Below are 23,822 nucleotides of genomic sequence, written 5' to 3'. Positions count from 1 at the left end.
AAACTGCAGTAGATGAAGGTCAGAGTATGTGGCAAGGTCAGTATTAGGATTACAGGTGCTCTGTGAACATGGCTGATTTTTAATGAATTTCAACAGATTATGAGAACTCGCAGAAAAAAGTCCAAAAGGGCTCTGAGGTTTTTTCTCTCTTTTTAGACTTTGAACTCTCGATTCTCTCTGACTGTTTTGTGTATCGCCATGAAAATTGACAGGGTTGTTAAGCAAGCATTTCTGAGTTCAGAACTATAAGTTTTGTAAGGTTTTGTTTTGAAATGAGCTTATGGGAAGCCTCAGAATGGCATGGGGGGATATTTTCCATTTAACATTGCGGAATGTGAAAAATCCCCGCTGACTATAGTATACAGCCACTCTCGTGGCTGTATAATATATTACCAATATGAACAGTTATTTTGAATCCACAGTCTGGATTTTAGATGCATTTATGTAAGAGGCAGTGGCGTACCTAGCGTATTTGACACCCAGAGCAGATCATTTTTTTAACACCCCCCTCCTCTATACGACAAAATTATTTTCAGTAATAATCATGAAATGAAACGAATAATAATGGCCAGAAAAGAAACACAGAAAGTGAAAATTTTCTTTTATTGCGCTTCGTATATATAATCATGCCAGTAAAATAAATAAATAAATAAATAAAATATTACAGTACAAAAAAGGAAAAAAGTAATGGATTAATACAAAAAACTGGCTGCCCAAAACATGATGGATTTCTTTAGGCGGTGTTCTGCGGAGAACCATTTGCCTTTCCCCTCTGCTCTTTGGAGTCTGACCAGAACTGGCTGACCAAAGTCTGGCATTCTGTCTTCCATGCTGGAAAGCGAGAAGACCCACAACGAGGGCAGGAAGGCAACACCCCCCTCCCCATTGCTGCAGCTGATATTTAGTGGTAGACTACCTCTAAAACTGGAGGTTCCATAAAGCCTTTATGACTGGCAGGCACCTCCTCCCTCCCCCAGTGGTGGCTCCATGTCCGTGGGGCAGTGGAATCCCCTCTAGCTTTTCATCTGAACTTTCAAGGAGCTGGCCAAGGCACTGAACCTATTTTGGGCCTTGGTTTCAGTACCTGGGACAGCTCCTCAAAAGTCTGGATTAAAACTTGGAGCGGATTCCAGTGCCCCACTGACACTGGAGCCACCAGCCGCCCTCCTCAAGGCATTGCCTGACTCTTTTTTAAAGCCATTTGAGCTAGTAGTCCTCATCACATCTTGGGAAGCAGGCTACATGAATTATTTAATCCTTATGAAAAGGTCTAGCCCACCCATGAAGAACCTCTCAGAGCAGCTTACCACAATTTGGAATCACAAAACAATAAATATATTATAATACAATGAATGCGGGAATAAAAACACATAAGTGACATCACATTTAAAAAAACCATTTAAAAGCAACCACGGCAGCGATCGTAAATGAGTTACATGCCATGTGAAAAAGTTCTACCTTTTGTCTGTCCTAAATCTTCTTACATTCCACCTTGTTGGGTGGCCCTAAATTTTATTATGATGAACATTCCTCTCCATGTTGATACAGAAAGGTGGTTCTCCCTCTTGCATAACGCTAATGAAGCTGCATGTTGGAAGATTCAGGACAGACAGAAGAAAGTACTTCATCATGCAGCACGTATATAAACTGTGGAACTCATTCCCACTGGAGGCAGTGATGGCCACCAACTTGGATGGCTTCAACAAAGGATTAGACAAATTGATGGAGGATCATAAGGCTATAACTGGCTACTAGTCACGGTGGCTATGCTCTGCTTCCAGGGTCAGAGGCAGCATGCTTCTGAATACCTGTTGCTGGGAGGGGAGCGTGCTCTTGTACTCAGGTCCAGCTTGTGGGCTTCCCATAATGCACATCTGGTTTTCCACTATGAGAACAGGATGCTGGACTAGAGGTGACATGAAAGACGTGTATAAAATGATGCCTGGTGCATGGAGAAAGTGGATATATAGCAGCAAACCTCTTGCAAGGGAGTTTTGGGGGGAGGGAAGCCCCCCACCTCTACCCCCCAAAGGCAAAAGCCCCTTTTTTATGGGGAGGGTACCTGCCTCCTTCCAGTGCCTGCCTTTCCTCTGGGGAAGAAAAGTCTTTCTCTCTCTTCCCCCCACAATAAGTTTGCCCCCACGAGCTTTGTCACAGGTGTGTGACAGAAAACCTCTTCTATCCCCCTCCCGCCTGCTCTGCTCCCTCCTCCTCCGCTTACAATCGCTCTTGCTCTCCGCAACCCCCTCCCCCGCCACACTTAATTACCCTATGGCGCTCTGAAGGACATCGGGGTCTCCTCTCCCCACCCCACCCCTCCCAAGCGCAGTGGAAGCCAGCGTGGAGGAAGCCCTGCTGCCACCGAGGAGGCGGAGGTGGCAGCCGGTGGTCCAGTCTTAGTGGGAGCTGGTGGGGCTCTCTCTCCCGGCCGGGGGGACTTTTTCACAGCTCCCTGGTGGCTCTTCTGAGGGTTCTTATCCCGGCTCCCCCCGCCCAGTCATTCTCTGGGCAATCCCTTTTTTCTTGCACCCCCGTATCGCCTGCACCCGGGGCGGACCGCTCCCACCGCTTTTTCCTTGGTACACCACTGCTTGTGAGTGCAGAAACTCTGAAAGGCAAGTGAAAAAAACTCTGGTAGAAAACTAGGCATATACAACACTGTGTCCACTGTAATCCTGTGGTGTGCAAAACATCTCTTGAATAACAAGAGGCTCAATCAAATCTTTCCTGTTAGAGGTTGCAAGTTTAGGTTGTATAGGTTAGAATCTCACACTGACCTAGGCTTACATGACCAAGACAAAACAGACTGGAGTTATTCCATCCTGAGGTGAGATGGTGGGGTTGTGGTTTTTTTAGAAAACACCTAAAATTGAACATCAAGCAAAGACTAATATGACAGTACAAGTCGGAAGGTAATGCCATCTATCATATTTAAAGAAAGAAAGGGTTTTACAAGTTAATGGCTAGATATTAAATTCTTGCACTGAAAAAAATGAAGCTCAGTAACTTACCTTGTGAGCTGAGGATGTTTCTTTACAAGCTGGGCCCAAGTTAGTTGGACAAAATCTATAGTATGTGTGTTTAGAATTACAGCATTTCAACTTCATTTTTGAATTAGTGATTTATTTAAGTTTTGATTTTTTTCATAACAGAATAACATTATCTGAACAGCATACAGTTGACAAGAGATGGATGAAACTACATTGTGCCATTCAGATTAATGGGTAAGCCCCCCTCCCACCAACAAGTGTACTTGTGATTTATGATGGGTAAGGTTGTTTGGGTGGGTGAGAAGGTACTCCTGGTTCTGCTGTTTTGACAGTCCTGTCCAAAAAATCCCCCTTTCCAATTAGAATGTCTATCAGAATTTCTCCCAATATTGTTTGGTTGTTTTAAATATTAGTTTCAAGGCACAAAAATTAACATCATCTGAAGTTGCCACTCTTTAAATTGAAGGAATGCACATATGAAATCTAATTGTCTTGGGGAAGAAAAACGTAAGCACATTTCAGGAGTTTTCAATGAGCAAGTGAAGTATGTGCTTGAATCGCTCACACTGAAAAACAATAGCACTTAAATGTACTTAACTTTGGCTGGATTGTGTCCATATGTTTTTCATCTGGCTATATATCATAAGCCTGCAACTAACTCTGTAGTTTGGGAATGGCCTCTGTGATAATTCCTAATTCCTCCAGATACTTTCACAGTTTACTCAGAACTGACAGATATGAGAAAACTCTCTTGGCTAACCATTGGAATCATTGGAACCTAGAACCATGAAAGAATATAATTGTATGAAGTTCTCTCGACTTGCACAATGGATGTGAGGTCCATGAGAATCTGCCAGGCATTTTAAGATATCACAGAGGTGACCCAGATGATCTAGCCCTGCTTAAGTTGCAGCAGCAAATTGCTATGGAGAGTGGGTTTTTTTAACTTCAGAAAACTGCTCAAAAATGAGGATAATAATCAATAAAAAGTTGAAAGGCAGAGTCAAGAGGATCAAATCTCTCCCCAAACTAAGATTTATTTTGGTTGCAATCCTATATATACTTACTGGGGAGCAAATCCCACTGAACTCAGTGGGATTTACTTTTGAATAAGCAGGTTGAGGATTGCTCTGCCCAGCCCATAAACCTGTAGTGTACACAGTCTAGGAAATGATGCCAATATAGTAACTGAACAAATTAACATAAGAACATAAGAAGAGCCTGGACTTCCGGGAAGGGTGACTTCGCTTGTGCCTGCTTTTGGGACGGGCTCCCGCCTCAAAAGAAGCTTATCCAGATATAAATCAGTCAGAACATTTTTTTTTGACTGATGAAATTTCTCCCGGGCAGGGAGAAACGTAGAGATCAACCTCAAAAGCCTGTTTTTGTTGGGAGGACTGGATTTCATTAATTTATGAGATAAGGTCCAGCCAACAATGCCGGACGGACTTCCGAACAAGCTCTATCTGTTTAAGCGATACGTTTATCTTTTCTTTAAAGAGAGAACGGACTAACAGGCAAGCACCCTTCTTTCTATTATTTTTTTACTTGGTTTAAATTGTTGCAGCAAAAGGAGATTTGTCAGATTGATCGGCTTTGGACAACTTCTGGGTGAGCTATAACTCTTCTCTGTTATTCACGAAATTAACAGCTTATCTCTGTTTCTGTCGCAAAAAGCTGTCCTGGAAGTGCATTCTAAAGATATAAACAGAAGAGGGATTTCTATTCCTGAATTCTATTCCGAGGAATATTATATTGTCTGGGACTATTCTCTTTTTGGTCTATTTTATTTTGACGAATCTGCTTCTTTACGACGCCACTAACTGTTTTGATGCTGGGAACTAAATTTGTTTTGCATTCTTGAACATAGAGAGATAAGGCAGGCTGCTCTGTTTATACTGTGATGTCATCAAGCCTGGAATATTAACCCAATTGTTGCTGAAATAAGAAGTGGTTCTTCTTTATTTTTGTTTTGCTTTGTTTTCGTGGTTTTAAAAATGGCAATCAAGAAAGTGGCTGAGAATCTGGAAGTAACTATGTTTCAGAAAATAATGGATGAGATTGAGATAATGAAACAAACCCTGCGACAGGGTAGTAAGGAGCTGAAAATTGAACTGAGCAAAATGACGCAGGAGCTTAAAGAAATAGGGGATCCTGTGAGAGAGGAGAATGAGATCAGAGATGAGAAAAGAAAAAATAAAGGGAAGATACAAGCCCTGGAGATTGGAACAAATGTGGAATTGGAAAAAGATCTAAAATTAAGATTTTAGAAATAAAATCTACTGTTTGGAATTTAACGTTATCTCTGAAGAAATTAATGAAGATATTAGAGATAAAGTTATCAATGGCTTGGATAATCTTTTGGACTGGAATGACGTGATGGAGTTTGATAAAGAGAAAATCTATGGAATTAACTGCAGCCATGTGACAATGGAAAAACTCTCAAGAGATGAGCCAGTGCATTTTGTAAAAAAGAAGAACAGAGATATGACTTTACAACAGTATTTCAGCAACTTATTCAGAATGGATGGCAAGAAAATATTTGGGATAGAGGAAATTCCCATCAGACTCTTATTATATGACTATGGCTACGACAGCAAGATTATTATGGAATACTGATAATGGAAGATTGGGCACTGAAATTACTGGACTTAACAGGACTATTGGAGATGGAAGATGGAACTAATAGGGATAATGGAATAATGGCTATTGAAATTATTGAACCTAACAGATTTTGATGAGATGGATTAATCGAAATGTTTATTTGGACTATGGTTATGACAATAAGATTATTATAATTATTAACGAGATGGATTAATCGACATGTTTATTTGGAGAAAAATGGATAGATATATTTCTTAAAGAATTGAAACCTCTCTTTGACTTTTTGTGGAAAGAATAAAGTAATGTTTATGAGATTTGATGATTAATTAAGATAACTACTGGAGGAAAGTGATTTTATAATATGATTTAAGAGACAGGATTGTTATATATTGTAGACCTATAACTGATTTGATCTGTGACAAATGGGAAGTCAACATTTTATTTTTTTTGTTCAATTATTTTTGTTTTGTTTTGTTTTTTGTCTTTGAATGTTTTATGATTTTGTTTTGTATGTTTTATGAAAATTTGAATAAAAATTATTGTAAAAAAAAAAAGAACATAAGAAGAGCCTGCTGGATCAGGCCAGTGGCCCATCTAGTCCAGCATCCTGTTCTCACAGTGGCCAACCAGGTGCCTGGGGGAAGCCCACAAGCAGGACCCGAGTGCAAGAACACTCTCCCCTCCTGAGGCTTCCGGCAACTGGTTTTCAGAAGCATGCTGCCTCTGACTAGGGTGGCAGAGCACAGCCATCATGGCTAGTAGCCATTGATAGCCCTGTCCTCCATGAATTTGTCTAATCTTCTTTTAAAGCCGTCCAAGCTGGTGGCCATTACTGCATCTTGTGGGAGCAAATTCCATAGTTTAACTATGTGCTGAGTAAAGAAGTACTTCCTTTTGTCTGTCCTGAATCTTCCAACATTCAGCTTCTTTGAATGTCCACGAGTTCTAGTATTATGAGAGAGGGAGAAGAACTTTTCTCTATCCACTTTCTCAATGCCATGCATAATTTTATACACTTCTATCATGTCTCCTCTGACCCGCCTTTTCTCTAAACTAAAAAGCCCCAAATGCTGCAACCTTTCCTCGTAAGGGAGTCGCTCCATCCCCTTGATCCTTCTGGTTGCCCTCTTCTGAACCTTTTCCAACTCTATAATATCCTTTTTGAGATGAGGCGACCAGAACTGTACACAGTATTCCAAATGCGGCCGCACCATAGATTTATACAACGGCATTATGATATCGGCTGTTTTATTTTCAATACCTTTCCTAATTATCGCTAGCATGGAATTTGCCTTTTTCACAGCTGCCGCACACTGGGTCGACATTTTCATTGTGCTGTCCACTACAACCCCGAGGTCTCTCTCCTGGTCGGTCACCGCCAGTTCAGACCCCATGAGCGTATATGTGAAATTAAGATTTTTTGCTCCAATATGCATAATTTTACACTTGTTTATATTGAATTGCATTTGCCATTTTTCCGCCCATTCACTCAGTTTGGAGAGATCTTTTTGGAGAGATTCTAGGAAGCTATACAAGAGAAGGAGGTTTCCTTCAGAAAATGTCTTGCTCAAATGAGGTGAACAAAGAGGAATGCAAACTCTAGCAAAACAAATGTAATTTGGCAAAACAGCAAAAGAAATAATAACGTGAGAAACATACTGCTGAAACACAAAGACCAACCATCAATTAAAAAAATACAGCAGAAGCAGCCAGGGAGCTGGTTGGACTATTACATGACAAAGGCATGAAAGTGAGTGGAAGTCAAGATATGCTACAGGAGAAACATTGCTGAGAGGTTGAATTCTTTGTGCGTTTTCATTTTAGAAGATGTAGCATGCATGGATAGCCATGCCTGAACTCATGCTTTTCAGGAAGAGAGTTGGAAGAACTGAATCCAACAGGAGACAAAAGATGAAACTCTAGGGCTTCAGAACTTTAAGAATTTGGAGCAGTAGGTGGGAATAATTTGTTCTCAAAATGAAGGGAAGTAATAATTGGGGTCCCTGAAGGATTTGTATTGGGACTAGCACTTTTAAAGTTGGTAAACCCCAGATCATCAGTAATGATCTGGAGTTAGGGGCAAGCAGTGATTGGATACCAAATTATTTAGGATGACAAAAGCTCAGGAGGGCTGATCTCTCCAAATTGGGCAACAATTTGCAAATATGATTCAATATAAGTATAAAGTAATGCACGTTGTGGCCAAAAAAAATCCACATATACACTGATGGGAATCTGAACTGAGAGTGGCTAACAAGGTAAAAAATCTTGGGATCCTGATAGATAGCTCAATCAAAATATTGATCCAGGGTGCAACAGTTGTGAAAGAATACATTCCGTGCTAGGAATTATTAGAAAAGGGACTGAAAATAAAACTGCCAGTATCATAATACTCTTCTGCAAATCTATGGTGCAGCCTCACTTGAAAGAATGTGTGCAGTTCTGGACCCATCTAAATTGGAACTAGAAAAGGTGCAGAAAGGGGTAAACCAAAATCACCAGGAGGCTGCTCTTTGATTCGGACTTTGGTTGCTTCTAGACTATCAGTTTTTTGTGGGAGTGATTAAAGCACATGTTAAAATTGTAGTTTTGCACAATTAAAGTAGACTAAAGCAGTCTGTCCTAGCGCCATAAATCCACTTTTAAACAAAAAACACCCCATACTATTTGCAGTTAAGAAAGTGAGGGGAAATGCACTGAAAAATGTGGGATGAACAAATGTTTTAATGGGAAGACATATAACTACCACATAAGCAGATCATAATGAATGCTCATTGTCATATAGCCTTCTCAGAAAGGTGTCAGAACAAATGCCCAATAAAGATCAGACATAGCTTAGCCTGTACATAAGCTTTGTGCAAGCAAATCAGGATGAATGCTCATTAACAGGTTGACTTAGAGGAGCTCCACATCACTTTGAGCCTACTGAACTGAGCTTAGTTGTCAATTAAGTGAAATTAGTACAACAGAGCTTGAATTAATTCTCTTTCTCTCAAACTGAATTTGTCTTTGAATTGATCTTGCTGTTAGTCTGAATCTAAGTATGACACAATTGGATATCACCCATTGGTTTGATTGTAGTGTATCGACTCAAGTCCTTCAGCAGGCAAAATTTCCTGTTATGGGCCAAACAAACAGGAAGAAAAAGATAAGGAAGAGGGAAATAGTACAGCTTCTGTCTCCCAGGATTTGTCAGTGGGAGGAGTAAGAGCTATATTTTCCAATGCTGAAAATATTTGAGGAAAGGTTAGGATTGAAAGAAAAGGCTATAGAAAATAATCTTAGAAGAAAAATTGAAACAAAGTAAGGAAATGTTGGAAAATTAGAAAGATAAAAAAGATGAGAAGATAAGCTCATTAATGGAAGCTGTAAAATGATTTAGTTTTGAATTACAAATTAAAATACAGAAGCATGAGAATGTTAAAAATTGGAGAAAATAGATAGTGTGTGATGGGCAGAGAAACTGCTTTTAGGAGCCCTATAATGTATGCTCAAAGGCAGAAAATTCCCAGGAATATTTTTGTAAAGTTTTTGAGTATCAAGGTAAAAATGCAAATAAAACCACAAAGAAATACAGGACTTATCTAATCTCCATTCAGAATTTTTAAAGGCTCCTGGTAACAAGATGAAGAGAACAGGGACTATGTTATAGATGAGAAACACCATCTTAAATTAAACGTGTATGTTGGTAATGAATAGGTAACAGTGCAACATACAGATGGAACAAAAATGTGTTTGAATCAATCACAAGCATACAAAACAAAATCTCAACTTTAAATCAATCCACAAACTAGACAGAAAAATAATTTTAGTTAGTTAAATTCATTGATTTCAATAGATTACGCTGAGCATGACTTAGTTGAAAAGAGCCCCCTAAAGTAAGTCATACTCACAATAGACCCATTGAAATCCATGGACTTGACTAACTTAGGTTCATTGAATGACAGGAGTTGGATACAACCCAGCATGTATTATTTCCAAGAATGGAATCTTGTTTTGAGGAAATGTGATGGTGTTTAGTTCCAATTTTTGTAAATCAGAAATCTGTCAATAACCTATGATATCTGTATTTTGGAATATAGCACTTCTTTTGGTATATAAAAAAAGAATGTCGGATGGTAAGTAAACATAACACTTTTGTAAGGGTAATAATGATGATACACAATGGGGGGAGAGTGAACAATGCAGAGCTGTTCCACAGTAAACACCGGGTGTGGAAGCAGTGCAGGCAAACATTCCAATGTTCAGAAGGGGTTCACATAGATGACAGACAAACTGGAGGCCTGTATGGCTTGCACAGACCACGTTTGGCCACTTACATTGTGCTTTTTAAAAAAAATAGAAACACCCAGGTTTTAATAGGCTTTCAACATTATGGTCATGTGATTCAAAAGGGACACAATGCACTGAACTGTGACTACCTTAACTAGTTAAGGTCTTTGTTTAAGAACCACAGAGTAATTACTGTTTCAGAAATAGTATTACTGTCATGCAACAAGGTCATAACAGTCATAACATAATGATGGTTGTTTGGTAATTCAAACTGTTTTTGCTCCCTGTAATAATTCAAGCACTTCCATACTGTGTCTATTTTCAGGTGGGATTTGATCACATAGCTGCAGGTTCAGGTTGTACAGTTGTGGATGATTTGGAGATCTTGCACAGCAGACCCGCTTCCCCAAAATAAAAATTAAAATAAAATTTTGGCAGTAAGGAAAGTGATAGGAAAATGCACTGGAAAATGTGGGATAACACTTGCATTGATGCAACTATAATCTCGCCTCCCTGCAAACAAATCAGGATGAATGTTCAGTAAACAGGTCGTCTGGAAGTGCCCTTGAAGCCTCTTGGCCTTGTGACTTGAGAGATAAGACAGAGCTCAGAATCCCTGACAGAGAACATATGAACCTGCCCATGCACAAAGATTGGCATAGGAGGCCCTTCATCAGATGGCCCCACCACAGGATAAGATTAAGGAGAACGTCTTCTTGGTTGTGAGTTGCCTGTTGCCAACTTTGATGCCTCCTCAGCACCAGGCAAAGACTTGTACCTTTCCTCATGTGTTTAAAGCAAGTGTTATCCCACACTTTCCAGATTTTTCTGTCACTTTCCTTACTGCAAAAAGTCCAGTTTGTTGGGTGAGTTTGTTGCACAAAATGTCCCAATAAAGTTTTAACTACTGAAACAGAATTTGCCACTAACTGATTGAATCCCACCCCAAAATAGCAAGAGTTTGGAAGCACCCCAAAATCTTATTTTGTTGTTTTGATTACTATTCTATTGTGGTTCTGGTAGCTTTACGTTTTATTGCTTATTACTTTGTAATTACTTTGTATGAAAGGCAGGATATGAATTTGCAACTTAAACAATACATGTATATCAGACTCTTCAGCGGTGGTACCCTGATTGTGCAGCTTCCTTTTGAGGTATATTTGTCTGATGTCAGCAATATTATCTTTTCAGTGCTAGGCTAAAACTGCTTGCTTATACTGTTTTAATGGAATTTCCTTTTGTATTGTTCAAAATGAATTGTAAGCTGCCTGGAAGGACAATCTTGGTGTGGAAGGGCAGAACAGAAATTTGTTTTGCACCCCTCCAACAAATACACCCCTTCCCAAATTCAGTGATGTGGACTGTGCAAATCTGCATGTATGCATCTTTAATATGCGTAATCTGTCCTTAAATTGTGTTTTTAAATTGTTTTTTTGTGTTTTAAAATTTATATATTTGTTTTTAATGTTTTTACTTGCTGTAAACCGCCCAGAGAGCTTCGGCTATGGGGCGGTATAGAAATGTAATAAATAAATAAATAAACAAATAAATATTTTTCAGTCTTTATCTGTGCTATAGCCAGTGGGTGAAAAGAACTTCACTTCAGAATTCCTCTGCCCTCCAAGTCTATAGAACACAAGAGGTTTGTATATTTAGGTGCATTGCACAGCTAGGGACTAGTAAGTGTGTGGTTTTCCTCTATGGAGTCTACTGTAAATTTACATTTTTGTAAGTTCCAATTGTAACCATAATTATAAGTTAATTTTATTGGTTTCAAATTGTACAGGTTGATATAGATTATAATAATTGATATTTTATGCTACCTGCACATTACATACCATGAGGATTCACAAGCACTAAAACAGATTAAGGCTTTGATGCTATTCACACAAACTTTAGAGAAAGCCCATCGAATGGAGTGGATATTTACTTTTGAGCAAACATGCATAGGATCAGGTTGTACATGCAATTTATTAGTACACTATTTGAAGGAATTATAGCTCTAAAGCTGTACTTGGCTATTTACAGATGATGAATCAGCTCCACAGGATATGAAACTGTTCCAAGACACATATTGCTGTTTCTGTGTGTTGGTTGATTGCATCTCCCTTTGGCACAGCTTTTATAAGTGCATCTTACTCTTTACAGGAGGACTTCAGGAGCATCTTCCTTGTAATTTCCTCTTCTTTGAAACCAGATCTCCCCATCTTAATTCCTTAATAACTATCAAGATGTTGGTCATCAATTTATGCCCCATTATTTCCCTTGTATTTGTGTTTTCAGCCTTTGTGGTCTTGGACCAAGTCACCGTTTGTTTACAGCCACATATTAATGCTTTTCTCTGTTCAGGGTAAGACAAAATGTCTCAGTGAACTGTTTTGCATAGCTACTCCAAATTACATTCAGATAGGGGCACGGTTAGCAGGGGCATGCACTGGCCACAAGATGTGGCTTTTAGCCGAAGCTTTGGAAACCTCAAAGCTTCTCTGTGTCTTTTGAATTTGGTTCATTATTTGGGACTGAATTTGATCCATTAAGAACAAAGCTGTACATTTACTGTAATGTGAATCTAAACACAGCTATAACTTCCCCCCCCTTTTCACAGACTCATTAACATCATTTCATTGATTTGGAGACATGGCCACCTCTTCAAAGGAATGAAGTGCGACAAATTTCAGAATGATTGCTGCAGTGGTTCCTCACAAGACCAGGCTTTTTCATTTTCAGGAGGGTACAATAGAAAGCACAAGGGAGGGGGTGTTGGGAAAAAATTGATCCCCAGGAAAGATAGGATGGGGAAAATCTCATCCCCCCCCCCAAGGAGCTGTATTCCACAGGTCAAAGATGTGTGCCTCTGTCCCCCCCCAACGGATTTGTGGGGGGATACAGACATCTCTTCATTGACTTGTGTAAAGGAAAGCGGTGGAGAAAAATGGCATAAATTACTTAGAAAAACTGGAGTGGGGAAAGTCTCTCTCACACACTTCCCAGGAAGGATCCTATTATCCTAAGGGTCATTGGTGGGGGGTGGTCTTCCCCCCCGAACATTGGAGACGCAATGAAGCTCTCTCTATAGCTTGCATAGAGGGAAGGCACTGACCCACATGGAAGTTTTAAATCTCTCCCCAAAATCACTGTGATTAGAGTGTCCTCCAAAAATAATTGACTATAATTAAAAGGTATTTTAACCTGCTTGCCAAAAAAAACCACCACCTTTCCACCCTTTCCGTCTTTAAAATCTGGGTGTTTCCCCAGTCAGCTTTTTATTTGTTTCTCAGAAATAACCTTCTTAACAGCACAATCAGACGTGGAAATGTAAAAACATTCCCTGAACCTTCCTTGCAATTCCAGGTATAAACAGAGCTAATGCACGCCACTACTGGTTAACTCTGGTTAGTATGGGTGCAAAAGTGTAAAGCAAAATTATCATTCAGGGTGACAAGGGGTGGGAGGAATTTGTGCCAGAGAAGGAGGATGGTGGTGAACGAGGAGGGATGCTTTCCCAAGGTTGATTCCAGACATGAAAAACTGGGACTGTAGGGAACCAGTATTACACACCTGCACTAGACCATACAATGTTTTATGTCTAGAAAACAGGAAACTTAGAAATAAACAGTTTTGCTACCAGCACAAGACTGAACAATGCATCTTTTCTTTAAAAAGAAATGCCACTCTTTACTTTAAAATAAAGGTTTTTTTCTTCAGATTTCTGATTGATTTGTTCTCTGCAAGTCATGGTAAAAGCAGTATCAATTCTTACTATTCAATATTACTTTGGCTTTGACCCAACAGATTACATCAGCTGTGAAAATTCTCTTACAGCATAATCCTATGTATGTTTACTAAAAAGTAAGCCTTACTGATTTCAAAATGGACTTACTCCCAGGTAAGTGTGTACAGGGTTACAGCATTAAGCGCTAGATTAAATTAACACTTCTTTCCAAAGTGTTGTCCTAAGAGGGATGATAACAAAATAACATTTCAGCTGGATAAGTGAGGGAAACATGAAACTTTGCTATGAAAAGAAATTTCCAAACAGCAATAGAAAGACCTAAGAGAAGCACAGGTGAAAGAAAGTATTAAACTTCCATTCCACCCACACTATACTGAGAACAGAAGAGTAACTGTTCTGCTTCTTCATCCCTACCTTCGAAATAGCACAGAACAAAAATTGTTTAAATTAAACAAAACAAAAATTCCCTATGTGCACAATAGTGATTTCTGCTTCAAAGCAAACACAAATTTCCCTTTTTGGATATATAATGTTTCTGGGAATTTTGAAGCCACAGTAAACCGTATTTTCCTCACACCTTGGAAACCATCCAGACATTTTGAGAAAAATCTAAGTACCGTATATTCTGGCGTATAAGACGACTGGGCGTATAAGACGACCCCCAACTTTTGAGAATATTTTCCTGGGTTAAAAAGTCATCTTATACGCCGGAATAACAGCCCCCCAACCACAGCCACAACTCTTCAACCCGCTTGCCCCCATAGCAACTCACCCCCAGCCACAAGAAAGACCCTGATCCCCGTTTAAAAAGCCAGCGTCCCTCTCCCCTTTCTTCCCTGCGTGGCCAGTGCCCCCTCGCCCCATAGCCCGCACCGACCTTTGCCCACCAAGAAGTGGATGTCGCTGAGCACCTCGTTCTTGAAGAGGAAGGCGAAGCGCTCCTGCACCGTCGGCTTCGTTGCCTGCCAGTTGTAGGCCGGCTCCCGCGGTGCCAGCAGGCCAGAGGCGGCGGTGGCGGCAGAGGGCACCGAGGAGGAGGCCGCAGGGGCAGCTGTCGGCAGCGGGTTCCCGCCTCCGCCGCCTCCTGCTGCTGCTGCTGCTGCCGCCGCCCGGTGGTTGTGCATCAGCGGAGGTGCCGGCGCGGCCTGCGGCGGCGAGACCAGCAAAAGCGGCCCGCCGTTGGCCGCCCAAGGAGGAGCAGCCGCCGCCGCCGCAGCCCCGTCGCTCGCCTGAGCAGCCGCGGGCGGAGGAGCAGCAGCAGCGGCGGGAGGCGGCGCAGGCGAGGCCGCCACGGAGGACGCGGGGAGGCTGCTGCTGCCACCGCCCGGTGGTTGTGCGTCAGCGGAGGCGCCGGTGCGGCCTGCGGCGGTGAGAGCAGCGAAAGCGGCCCGCCGTTGGCCGCCCGAGGAGGAGCAGCCGCCGCCGCCGCGGCCCCGTCGCTCACCTGAGCAGCCGCGGGCGGAGGAGCAGCAGCAGCGGCGGGAGGCCTCGCAGGCGAGGCCGCCACGGAGGAGAAGGACGCGGGGAGGCTGCTGCTGCTCCCCACCCCGGCCGCCATTTTGCGGCGGAGGAGGCCGCGCAGGAGATGGCGGGGACAGAGGAGCAATGGGGATTCCCCTCAGGGGAGGGGACGCCGGGCCAGGCTGCAAGCAGGAGAAATACGGGTACTATATTCCGGCGTATAAGACGACACACGGCGTATAAGACGACCCCCAACTTTTGTGAAGATTTTCCTGGGTTAAAAAGTCGTTTTATACGCCGGAATATACGGTACTGTATATGCAGTGCACATCTATTACTTTCCTATTGAACCTAAACTTATTTCAGTACTGTAAGAACATGAAGTGTATCGTGCATAACTTGGTACATAAAATTGCACTGTTTGACATATTATGGAATTTCCAAATTATAAATGCCTTGGTTTTATTCGAACACTTAATTACAAATATATGAAGGATTATAAATGGAACTGCAAGCTGCTGTACCATTAGGCATTTAAGTATTTGAGGTTTTTGTTTGGGGAAGGAGAAAACAGAAGAAAAACACTGAACATTGAAACAAGCAACACTGCAGTAAATAAATGAAGGTTTTATTATCTGAGCTTAGAAACAATATGCAGACCTCAGCATTATCATGCATAAACTCATATTTTTGGAGAAAAAGCCCGGAAAATGATATAATTAAAGAATGACAACATACTTTATGATAGTAAATCATTGTTAAGCACAGTAAGGCAGCAATCCTTTGTACTGGGGGTCCCCTGGAGCTCCATGGGATTTGCTTCTGGGTAAACATGCACAACAGCAGTCTAATAGTCTATAGTAACAGGTGCAAAAATTAGGGAACCAGTGTTTATCTTATCCTGCTCAATCTTCACAAATAACATATCGTTGAAAATGCAAACATTAAAATTTTTCTAATCAGAATCTGATTTTGGTTCCAAATTTTCACTTTGAGCTTCATAGACTTCAAACAATGAAAGGTTTGCATTAATTGAAAGCCTTGTTTTCATATTTTAGTACATTCCTTGACTGTATGTATGTATTTTCAAATTATCAATTTATTTCATGATGCAGAAGATTTAGAAGTCTAAAAAGGAAAAGGAATTGGATGCTGTGTTGTACAAAAGTATTGCCACCATGTTTCAGCACAAACACATGTGGCAGATTCCTGGTTTGGCCTAAATACCAAAATATGATCTAAATTCTACACATTTTGAAAGTATGTTTTCAAACATCAACTCCAAAGTGACTTTTCTTTAGCAGCCCAGACAAATGCAGTAGCAATTCTATTATTGCATTTTGGATCTAGGAATTCAGCAGTGTAATTCAGCTGAAGAGTATTATTTTAAAACATTACCTTAAAATATTTCACTCCTCTCTGGAAAATATTGCATACATTAAAAAAAATCTGAAATTCCTTAAACAAGTTCTCTCCCTTATTTTTTTTGCTTTCTCCCCATAACTACTTATCCAGTTTCATTCCTTTCTTTAATGATACCGGGCTTCACTTTGCACACTTTTATTAACAATATGCACTGTGTAGCTGATCAGCTCCTAGTGACATATCGACACATGACTTTAACAAGGCTAAATACAAATGCAAACTAAAAATCTCATGAAGGACCAGAGTTTATTTTGACCAAAACACCCCACAAACCATGAGTTTTATCTAATAAAGTCACAATGTTCGTGCAAGGACCTCCACTTGTGTAACAGAATTTTACGTCCCTCTCCTTCCCCCACGTGCCTGCCCCAATCTGTTCTGGGGTTTTCCCCAGCACTGTGAAGCAGATGGTGAAAGGGAGGGGAAGTTTCTTGGTGTAAACTGAAATCCTTGCATGAACTGGGCAACTTCATTGATAAAACACCATGTTTTATCTTTACCCTTTGCTCAACTGTCCCCAACTTTCCCTTTAAGAGTCAGGAAGCTATGTGTCAAGACTCAGAGCTCTGCTCACACCATCTTTTAACTAGTGCTCTGCATTGTGAGTGCAATAGCTTACTTAAAAAAAAAAACAGCATTTGTTTCAAGCTTAGTGGCCTGTTCCACATTACGTTTGCAGTTTGGGAACTGCTGCAGAGCATCTTCTTTCCATATCCCAGAGGTAGTGTCAGAAACTCCAGGTCAAAGGGGAGGAGTCCACACTGTGGCTCTTCCCATTTGGCCTGGTGCTTCTAACAGATCCTTTGTAGCACTGGAAGTAGCTCCCACACTGCACACTGTAATGTGGGAAGAAGCCCTTAAGAGACTGTGCTGGGTAGGGCATGGTAGGTAAGCTCCAAGGGACTAGCATTATAAAGCTAGTAAAAGCACTGGCTGTATCCAATGGGTTCTGCCACAGGACTTGGGAGTTTTTGTTTTAGTCTTTTCCCACAAAACTGGTATCTGGCACCAACCCATTATCAAAGTATATGAATTATTGTGTACCGATAGTAGGATATCTTCTACAGTTTTTTATAAACAGGTGAAAACCTCCTCCCAGATACATGATCTGATGGTCAATTATTGGACAAATAAACAGATGGCAAAACTATGAACAACTTTAATTCGAACAAAAGAAATGTATTTCCATGTTATACATTTTTAATAGGGGAAATGGTCCTTCCAGCTATGTTCATGTAACTGATTACAGAGGTGAATATCCTTCATACTTTGCAATAAAAGTATGTAATATGCTTAGAGGAACATTTGTGAATAATAATTTCTCAGAGGCTCAACTCTGCAAACCAAATCAGTATCTGGAGGTCATCTGTGTTTTCAGTATCTTGCAAGTTTAAGGAACATTATATGTTTTGCAACAAACCTTTGTGACATGCTAGGTACAATCCAGCCAAAAGTTAAGCACTTTTAAGTATGACTGCCTGCAATAGCAAAGTTAATAATATGTTTAAACCTTTCCCATTCAAATCAGTGGGACCTACAACTTTGGCCAGATTGCACCTGTTACAGAGCCAATTGGTTATATACTGATGAACTCCATCAATACCACGGTGCAATTTCAGTGCTTTCATTATCAAAGTTGAAAATGTTACACTAACTGCAAATCACAAGTGCCTGATGAATTAAATGGATTATTTCATATGGCAGAGGTAATTGTCGAGGCAGCAAATGTTATGCACAAATATGGTAACTACGCAAACATTTATTCTTTTCTGGCTTTGGTAGTAACCCAAAACAAATTTCAGTTTTGCTGTTATGAACCCTAAATAAAATTGTTTGATGACTATGGCACTCTTTTTCTATTGAGGCCCAGGCCAGTGACAGTATCAATATTGGGCATCAGTTGTGATCAACATATATCAGGAAGTAGGGTAAATAATAAAACACACATTGTGCATGGCGTTTGCTTTGAACTAGTTCCTGAGGTGGATGCACACTCCCGCCCAGAAGGGATGCTGCAGTCTGATATATACATTCTTTGATATAGAGCTAGCTAGCTAAGGAGGCTTCAGAATCACTCTTCACAAACCGTATCTTTATCCCAAAAGCGCTGGCTTCGAAGGGTGTTATGAGATTGCAACATGCATTAAGTTGCTCTCATGGATTAGGTGCTAGAGGTTTGGGTAAGTTCTCCCAAGTTATTATTTTGAACTTCATGTTATGTAATAAAGTAACAGTCTGAAATATCAACTCTCCACAGCAAAATCTAAAAGTTAAAAAGATATTTTTTTAAAAAAAACTTTCCCTTTCATTGCACCTCCATGTAAGATGTTGGGTTTTTAAAAGTAATATACTGCATTTATAAGTAGGCTATAGAATCAGCCTTGGTTTCAGTAAGTGCATTGCACAATAAATGCAAACCAAAAACACTGTAGGTGAAACAGGAAGAGAAAGCAGCAATTAAAATTTCTTTAAATTAAATATAAGAACTTCAACAGTAGGTATAAACTGCCTTTATGTGGTTTCCTTTGCTCAGTGCAGGACATGTTTCTTTTTTCAGTTCCAGCAAAGGCAAACATTGCTGTGTCTTAAGTGTCTTTTGGAGACCAATTTTATTGCCAATTTTTAAGTGTTCCAGTAAACATACCATTAATTTTTACTAGTCTTGCTGTAAAAAGTGTAAATAATCTTAATAGTAATTCTTTTATGTCTCAAGCATATCTCAATTCTGATATACAGTACAATTTCAGAAAAGAAAACATTGTTAAGAATTAAGCAAACAACTCCCCCCCAACCAACGTACACAGTTTTCTTGTTGTACTGATGGCAAACTCTCTGTTTCACATGGACTATTATGAAGCTTGCTTTCTTCTTCAGAACAACATGGACACAGGACAAGTACATTCCAGGTTTTTTGTTGTTTTACCAAATTGTCAAGTCAACATTGCATATGCAATCCATGGTCCTGACATCTCCCTTCATCATCTTGCATAGCGTTTAATGTAATCTTCAACTTTAGTTCGGAAGTCCTCCTATATGGGAGTGGGGGCAGGAGGGAGGGGAGAGAAATTTTAGATCTGACCGTGTGCTGCAGTAACTGACAGCTTTTTTTACTTTAAAGAAAAAATGTTAAAATGTACATCTGCGTTTGAAATTCCCCCCATATCAGCCTGTCTGTACATATAAAAGATGGAATGATATCATAGTCACTACATTAGATTGTGCAGGGAGACATGAAACTTTGAACATCTCAAGCTTGTGTTTCCCTATTTTATGTACTTTATCTTCACAAAGGGAACGTTACCCTTTCACTTTTTATTGCCAACAGGAACTTCTGGGATGCTAGTCACCTTAAAATATATTTATTTAGGCACAAATGCTAGCTGACACACACATATACCACAGTCACCCCATAATAACCACAGGAAGTGTTGGCAGCACACAAATAGTAAAACAGCAGCATCTCAGCCCATCAAAAGCCTGGGAAGAAAGGCAAAGTCTTTACTTGCCACCTTCAAGATGTCAGCAAAAGTTGCCAAGTGGACCTCACAGGGGACAGTGTTCCACAAATAGGGAGCCACAACTGCAAAGGTCCTCTCCCTCTGAGGGGAGACCTGGAGGAGGGTTCAGTGGTACAGCACATGCTTGGCATGCAAAAGGTCTCAAGTTCAATCCCTGGCATCTCCAGGTAGGGCTGGAAAAGATTATTGTCTGAAACCCTAGAGCAGCCTTTCCCAACCGGTGTGCTGGACTACAATTCCCATCTTTCTTGACCATTGGCAATGCTGGCTGAGGCTGATGGGAGTTGTGGTCCAACAACATCTGGAGGCACACTGGTTGGGAAAGGCTGCCCTAGAGAGACACTGCCAGCTAACTGCCTAACTCATTTGTTCCTAGACCTTTCCCCCCAATGGACCACTTGAAAATTACTGAACTGCAGAGTTGGAAGGGGCCTAAAAGGCCATCAAGTTCAAGCCCTTCCTGCAACGTAAAGCATACCTGACAGGTGGCTGTACAGCTGCCTCTTGAATGCCTCCAGCACTGGAGAGCCCACCAACCTTCCAGAGGTCTGGAAACCTCTGGCTTAACTCAACAGCGGTATCACTGGGGGGGTGCGGGGGGTGCAGACTGCACTGGGTGACACCAGCAGAGGGGGTGACACCCATAGCCACCCCTAGGCACCAGGAAGTGGGGCAGGATGCATTTGCGGGGAGTGAGCTGGCAACGCAAGCCAAAGCAGACTGCAAAACCACTGTTAGGGAATCCCAAGAGGGAGGGCACAGAAATTGCGAGAGCGTGTTGGTGCTAAAAGCCGGCGATGGCTAATGCTTCCCGCGGTCCCCGCGTTAGCCGCCTGCCCCCTTACCTTAGCACGGCAAGAGCGCAAACCTGCATGGTCGAGTAAGTAATTAATGACTTTCCAACCTGTTGGGTGGCTGTGAGAGCGTGGCACAACCCTGCGGCTCCTGGGCAGCTGTGATTGACAAGGTGACCTGAGAGCCACCCAAAGACGCAGCCAGTGGGACGGAAGGAGGGAGCGGGGGGGGCTCTGTGTCTGCCCCTAATGATTACTCCTCCCTTTTCAAAGGGGAGACAAAAGAGCCTGGCTTAACAGCATCCTTCCTACAGCTGCTTCTGATCCTTTCCTGGGGGAGAAAAAGGGAGGGGGGTCACATCCATTATTGATGGGGAGATCCTCAACAAGGAGTGCCAAATTAGAAAACTGGGATAAATGGGCTTCTTCTTGGGATCAGAAGGGTGTGAGCTTTTAGTTCAACAGAGCTCTTCCTCACCAATGCATCCTTTCTTGATTCTAGAGAGGATTGATCTTGGATTCGACTGTTGTAAGCCCATGCTTCATTTCTCTGTATTGGCAACTAAAGGGGCACCTGGAATTCCTGTGAGCCAAATTTAGCCCCCAATCTTGATCTATGTGTAAAGTTCACTGAGATAATATATATGAAGCATGTAGAAGAACTATATATACATTTTATTTATTTATGCCAATTTTTTTAACCCCACTCTTCAGCTGAAAAGGTTTCCAGAATGGCTTACATAAGATAATAACAAACATGACAGTTCCTACCCTCAGGCTTACAACCTAAAAGACACAACGCATATGGAAAAATACTGGCTCCTTGGAGCTGGTCTTTCAGAAGAGCCAACGGAGTAGGCCCTGCTTCCTATTTCTTCCTCTGTTGCTGCCATGTGGAATGGCTCAAAATGCATTATTCTTATGGATTTGCCCCATAATTGATGGAGGGCCTAGTCTCCTATTTAGTATGATTGACTCTAGCCTATAGTGCAGGATGGGGAACTTGTGGCCCTCCGGATACTGTTGGGCTACAACTGCCATCCCTCCTGACCATTTGCTATATAGGCTGGGAAAGATGCAAGATGGAGTCCAACATCATCTGGAGGGCCAAAGTTTTTCTACCTCTAGTGCTTCAAGGCTTTGTAGAACATAAATCTAAGGATGGGCACATGTGTGAACCATTCCTCATTTTGTGACTGTGATAAAGTCAACTGTTGTTTCCCCCCCTACTGTCTCCCAGTAGTATGCTGTATGGAAAATTATGATGAAATACCATAACAGTGGAGCACAGTAAGGATATCACTGTTTTACAGAGGGCAAGATGCAATGTAACTCTGTATAAAAAGTGACCCCCCTCCCATTTTTCTTGTATTTCTGAGTATGAATATGTGCACCTGAATTGCTGTATTTTATTTGTACATCATAGCATCCCCAAATTAATGGGATGTTGCCATGTACCAAAGAGAAGAAACTGGAAGCAGAAATATTAGTTTTCAAGCCCTGAAATTAGTTATATGGTTAAAAATCTTGTCATATGTGTATTTGCTAGTTGTTTATGTCACTACTATTGCCATTACATTCAGTAATATACGGGAATTACGATTTATGAGTAACATTAGTACAAAAAACATTACTAAGGATTCTGTATGGTCTGGTACGGGAGGAGGTCCATGGGGGTGACACCATGAGTTACCGCACCAGGTGACACCAACCCTAGTGACGCCACTGTAACTCAATATAAGGCAATTTCCTATACGTTGCTTCAGAGGGCTCTCTGACCTTTGAGGAAGAAATGCAGATGCTGCTGCTGGAAGGGGGGAGCTGAAATGCTCTCATGCCATAGTGGGCCACTATATGCATTGCTTTCAAGTCTGGCCAAAATAAACAACCCAGCATATTAACTGGCTTTAGAAGAGAATGTATCAGGCTGTTTAATACAACACTCATTTTGACCTAATGGCATCTAGCAAAAAAGTACAAAGAATTATAATATTACGTTTGAGGTTAGTCTGTAGAACAGCCATAGCTTAGCAAAATGCAGCTTGCCAACTATATCGTTAAATTATGCATCAGCTATAACAACTCAATTAATATCCATAATAAAATGGTTTTATGCCTAACAATGTTAATTGATTAAGCATTTAAGGTCATAGTCTACAACAGCTGTAAGAAAATGGTAGACTTTCATTGCCTGTAGACTTGGATAGTACAATGAATTATAAAACAGCTCAGAAAGATAAAATTGGTCTCTCCCTCATTCTATATATCTCTAAGGATGCTCATTGCAAAATGATATACAGCTGTGAACTCCTTCTATAATAAGAAGTTTCATTTCAAGATGTGCCTCCCCAAATTCAGATGTGACATAGTTCCTAAAACACTGATATTATTGAAGTCTAAAGCGAACAGCAGGCTAGAACACGATGCACGCCGATAAACCCTAGGTACATGGTGAACTCTTCATATTTGCTTCTGTAGTAGCCCTAGTTCATTAAATAGTTCTTCAGATAATTTGAACCCTAGCACATCCCAACCCAAGTGCAAGTTTGCAATGACATAGAGCCTATGACATACACTCCGCAGACAGCTTGCATGCCACTGTATATATGTCTTCACCCACCCTAACATAAAGGGTCAAAGGCAACCCTAACAACTTTTTAAAAGGACCAAATCACCATCTGGGAAAAAATAAGCATGTGTAATGAAATGAGTGTGTGTGGGGTAAAACATCTATACCAAAGTTACTGAGGTGAGTGAAGAATACAATATACAGTCACAAACCCAATAAAAACAAAGTATTAGTTTACTTATATAAACTAAGCACAAGAACAAACAAAGATACGATTAATTTAACAAAATCCCTTTACAAATCTTTGTAGCAGAAAGGAGAAATCTAGCAACTGCTTCTCTTATTACTTTTTTTGTATCGGCCGATAAGTAGGCCAAATACCATTCAAAAGTCGTTCCTGGGTGGTTAGACAGGATGGGAGTAAATAATCTATTTCACTTACCTCTGTAAAAGTTG

At 40.9% G+C, this 23,822-nt stretch overlaps 1 protein-coding gene across 4 annotated transcripts in view; it reads right to left on the bottom strand.

Moving 5' to 3' along the window:
* Window positions 1-17,626: 17,626 nt before the first annotated feature.
* Window positions 17,627-23,822, bottom strand: part of UBE2F (ubiquitin conjugating enzyme E2 F (putative)) — a 52,526-nt gene continuing 46,330 nt past the window's right edge. For 2 of the 4 annotated variants that reach the window (XM_061607722.1, XM_061607720.1), the window contains one exon: window positions 17,627-19,514. In XM_061607722.1, coding sequence (XP_061463706.1) covers window positions 19,464-19,514 — 51 coding nt within the window. In that variant the 3' untranslated portion in view covers window positions 17,627-19,463. Of the gene's footprint in view, window positions 19,515-20,742; window positions 21,129-23,822 lie in introns of those variants that run through there. The other 2 variants (XM_061607721.1, XM_061607719.1) reach the window with 2 other exon arrangements.

Source organism: Rhineura floridana, chromosome 2, assembly GCF_030035675.1.
Source record: "Rhineura floridana isolate rRhiFlo1 chromosome 2, rRhiFlo1.hap2, whole genome shotgun sequence".
NCBI classification, from domain to species: Eukaryota; Metazoa; Chordata; class Lepidosauria; order Squamata; family Rhineuridae; genus Rhineura; species Rhineura floridana.
This window is presented reverse-complemented; position numbering and strand designations above follow the sequence as displayed.